We start from the raw sequence: 3,052 nt of genomic DNA, 5'->3' as shown, positions 1-3,052 counted from the left end.
ATCATGAGTGATGGTTGTTATTTGATTATAGGAATGGCCTGGAGCTAGGAAATACAAAGATAAACCAGTGGCAAATGCAGATCTAATGGAACAGATTTTCAGTGGGGTTCATGTAAGTGGAGCTGAAGGGTGGAGTGCTCAGCAAGGTGAAAATGAGTTAGACAATATGGAGGTAGAGAATGATGATGCCGCATCTGAAGCAAGGCAAACCAATCCTCCAGCAAGGCAAACCAATCCTGAACCAGATGCTCCCTCATCCTCTAATGGTCCACGAGTCTCTAATGCTCCACGAGCCTCTAGTGTCCCAAAGCCTTCTCGGAAAAGGCGTGCAGAACAAGCAGCAGATGTTATGAGAAGTAGTCTTCAATCACGTGATGATATACTCTCTCACAAAAACCACCTAATAGAAAGCCATCCAGATTTGAGTTGCAGCCAGCTTAAGGCTATGAGTGTCTTGCATTCACTGTCTAGTATCAGAATGTGGTCTCCATTGTACAAAGCTGCTTATAAACATCTCAGGGAAGCTGCTACAAATCGACAGACGTTCCTAAGTTATGAAGATGACGAGAACAAGATTATCTATTTGGAGGAAGAGACCGGTGAAAGCAGATATGCATGAGTTTTATGTTCTCCTATCTAGTGTCTAAGTATTGTGTTTCTCTCTATCTGTTTGAGTCTTGTGTTTCTCTTTATCTTTATGCATAACAATGTGAAGTTTTCTTGTTTATTCATGACATTTTCCTTCTATGAAAAAATATTAGTATTTATTAACTCTTTTTACCTTCATGCTTGTGGTAGAATTTCAGTATTTGAATATGACATTGTTTAACAGGTTTACTTGTTATTTAGCAGATATGCGACGAGACAACAACATTGGATACATTCGCATTGCTAACTGAGGATGATGATATGGATTTGTTAGAAGAGGAAGAGCTCGTGTATCATATGCTAGAAGATGTTTATGGAGTTACAAATCTTCCTTCTCTTCCTCGACAAATGCTCAGAACAAACAAAGGTGGAGGTTGGCGCCGTGTTCAGCGCCTCATGTTTGAGAGTGACAAGCAATGTTTTGACATCTTAAGGATGAATCAAGGTACTTTTAAGAATCTGTGCTTTAGGCTTCGACAATACTACAAACTTGAAGAATCACAAAACGTCTATCATGAAGAGAGTGTGGCAATGTTTGTTGAAATGGTTGCACAAGATTTAACAGTTCGAGCTTTAGCTGAGAGATATCAACGTTCAGTAGATACGGTGGATAGAAAACTAGATCAAGTTCTCTCTGCTCTATTAAAGCTTGCTGCAGACATCATTAAGCCATCAATAGGAGAGTTTACTACTCCAAGTCCTGTTCTAGTAAACAATGATAGGTAGGTTCTTGATATAATCTCTCCACATTGTTTCATTAAGTTCTCTCTCTGATCTCTCTTTTGTTTACAGGTACATGCCGTTTTTTGAAGACTGCATTGGTGCTTTGGACGGAACTCACTTACCTGTTCGTCCTCCGTCTGATAATCCGGAACCGTACAGAGGCAGGAAAGGAGAACCGACAATCAATGTTCTCGCAATATGCAATATGAAAATGCGATTCATCTACGCATACGTGGGAGTTCCTGGTAGAGCTCATGACACGAAAGTTCTTACACATTGTGCGACACATGAACCCTTCTTCCCTCATCCACCAGATGGTAAGTACTATCTAGTTGATTCCGGTTATCCAACTAGAACCGGTTATCTAGGTCCGCATCGTAGAACTAGGTATCATCTTGACCAGTTTGCTAGGGGAGGACCACCAACAAACTCTAGAGAACTGTTTAACCGGAGGCATGCTAGTTTACGTTCTGTGATTGAAAGAACATTTGGTGTTTGGAAAGCGAAGTGGAGGATTTTAGATAGAAAACATCCGAAGTATGATGTTATAAAGTGGGTGAAGATTGTGACAGCAACTATGGCACTTCACAATTTTATTCGAGATTCATCTGATGAAGACCGTGATTTCACTTATTGGGAAACAGTAAATGAGTATGAACATCATGGTGACCAAGCAGTAGAAGAGCTTGAGCATACTCCATACCTTCCATCTGGTGATAGAGCAATGGAGATTCGACGTGATGCAATCACTGAAAGGATAGCAAGAGGAAGTCGACTTCCATATTAGCTTCACATATGATCATCAAGCAGTCACTTCCTCCAGGTTTTTATTCTTATCTCTCTCTCTCTCTTCTCTCTCTCTTTCTCTCTCTCGCATCTCACGTTTGTAAATTGAATGGGAGTATTTTGTATATCTTAAAAGTCTAAACATCTGTGTCTTTCAGTTGTTTATTTGCTTGTAGGAAGCATGTGTGATGTATTGTTTATATGTTTCAGGTTTGAGTGTTCAAGACATTTGAAGATCATCTTCTTGAAGTTAAGAGATTATGTTTACTATTGTTCAGACTTGAGTTTTTATGTCAAGAGTTTTATATTTCAGATTTGAGTGTTTCAGTTTTTGAATGTTTTGAGTCAAGACTTTGAGTTTTTATTTTGTTATTTTAAGACTTTGAATTTTGAGTTTAATGTTTATTATTGTTATTTTGTAATGTTATAAACCATGAAAAATTAAATTTGATATTTATTTTTATTTATGTCTATTTTATTTGTAATTAAACATAATTTTTTACAAGTTAAAACATGAAAATTGAATTTTAGATATAGTTTTATACATGTTTAGACTAAAAGAGAAGACAAGGAGCTTTTGGTCATTTGACATAAAACTCATCCATATACAAAATACAGAAATGCAAAACGAACATAGCTACAGCCAGATACAATTTCTAGACGCATGATCCAAAATTTCCAGAAACGCGGACGAACAACATCTGATTGCTGCATCCAATTACTGCGTGCAGATGTCGCGTCTGGAATTCTCATCCAGTTTACGAAACGAACAGGGCTATATTGGATTGTGATTTCTCCTGTGTTATAAACTGGTATATTTATCACAGCCTGGTGCCGACAGAGAGTATAATTTTAATGTATTTTTTTTGTTTTGTTTTGTTTTGTTTTGTTTTGT

The 3,052-nt window shown here is 37.5% G+C and overlaps 2 protein-coding genes across 4 annotated transcripts; both read left to right on the top strand.

Annotated features, from left to right (window-relative positions):
* The first annotated feature begins 35 nt into the window (after positions 1-35).
* Positions 36-2,507, top strand: LOC106299079 (putative nuclease HARBI1). 3 transcript variants are annotated; one of them, XM_013735214.1, is made up of 3 exons: positions 36-1,370; positions 1,441-2,194; positions 2,368-2,507. In XM_013735214.1, the coding sequence occupies exons 1-2, from the start codon at positions 910-912 to the stop codon at positions 2,156-2,158; spliced, it is 1,179 nt and encodes a 392-aa protein (XP_013590668.1). In that variant the 5' UTR covers positions 36-909; the 3' UTR covers positions 2,159-2,194; positions 2,368-2,507. The 3 variants fall into 3 exon arrangements, with proteins under 3 accessions (XP_013590668.1, XP_013590669.1, XP_013590667.1); XM_013735215.1 differs by having other exon boundaries at positions 36-647; positions 853-1,370; positions 1,441-2,501; XM_013735213.1 differs by having other exon boundaries at positions 1,441-2,501.
* LOC106297441 lies at positions 86-619 on the top strand. The gene has a single exon (XM_013733677.1). It carries the CDS (start codon positions 86-88, stop codon positions 617-619), a length of 534 nt encoding a protein of 177 aa, XP_013589131.1.
* Positions 2,508-3,052: the final 545 nt, after the last annotated feature.

Source organism: Brassica oleracea, chromosome C6 (genome assembly GCF_000695525.1).
Source record: "Brassica oleracea var. oleracea cultivar TO1000 chromosome C6, BOL, whole genome shotgun sequence".
Classification (NCBI taxonomy): Eukaryota; Viridiplantae; Streptophyta; class Magnoliopsida; order Brassicales; family Brassicaceae; genus Brassica; species Brassica oleracea.
This window is presented reverse-complemented; position numbering and strand designations above follow the sequence as displayed.

What these genes read in the sequence shown, in the direction of transcription:
- LOC106297441 (XM_013733677.1), top strand. Translation starts at nt 86, where the DNA reads ATGGAACAGATTTTCAGTGGGGTTCATGTAAGTGGAGCTGAAGGGTGG.
- LOC106299079 (XM_013735214.1), top strand. Translation starts at nt 910, where the DNA reads ATGGATTTGTTAGAAGAGGAAGAGCTCGTGTATCATATGCTAGAAGAT. An exon ending in GTTCTAGTAAACAATGATAG is followed by an intron (nt 1,371 to 1,440) that starts GTAGGTTCTTGA and finishes TTTTGTTTACAG; the next exon opens with GTACATGCCGTTTTTTGAAG.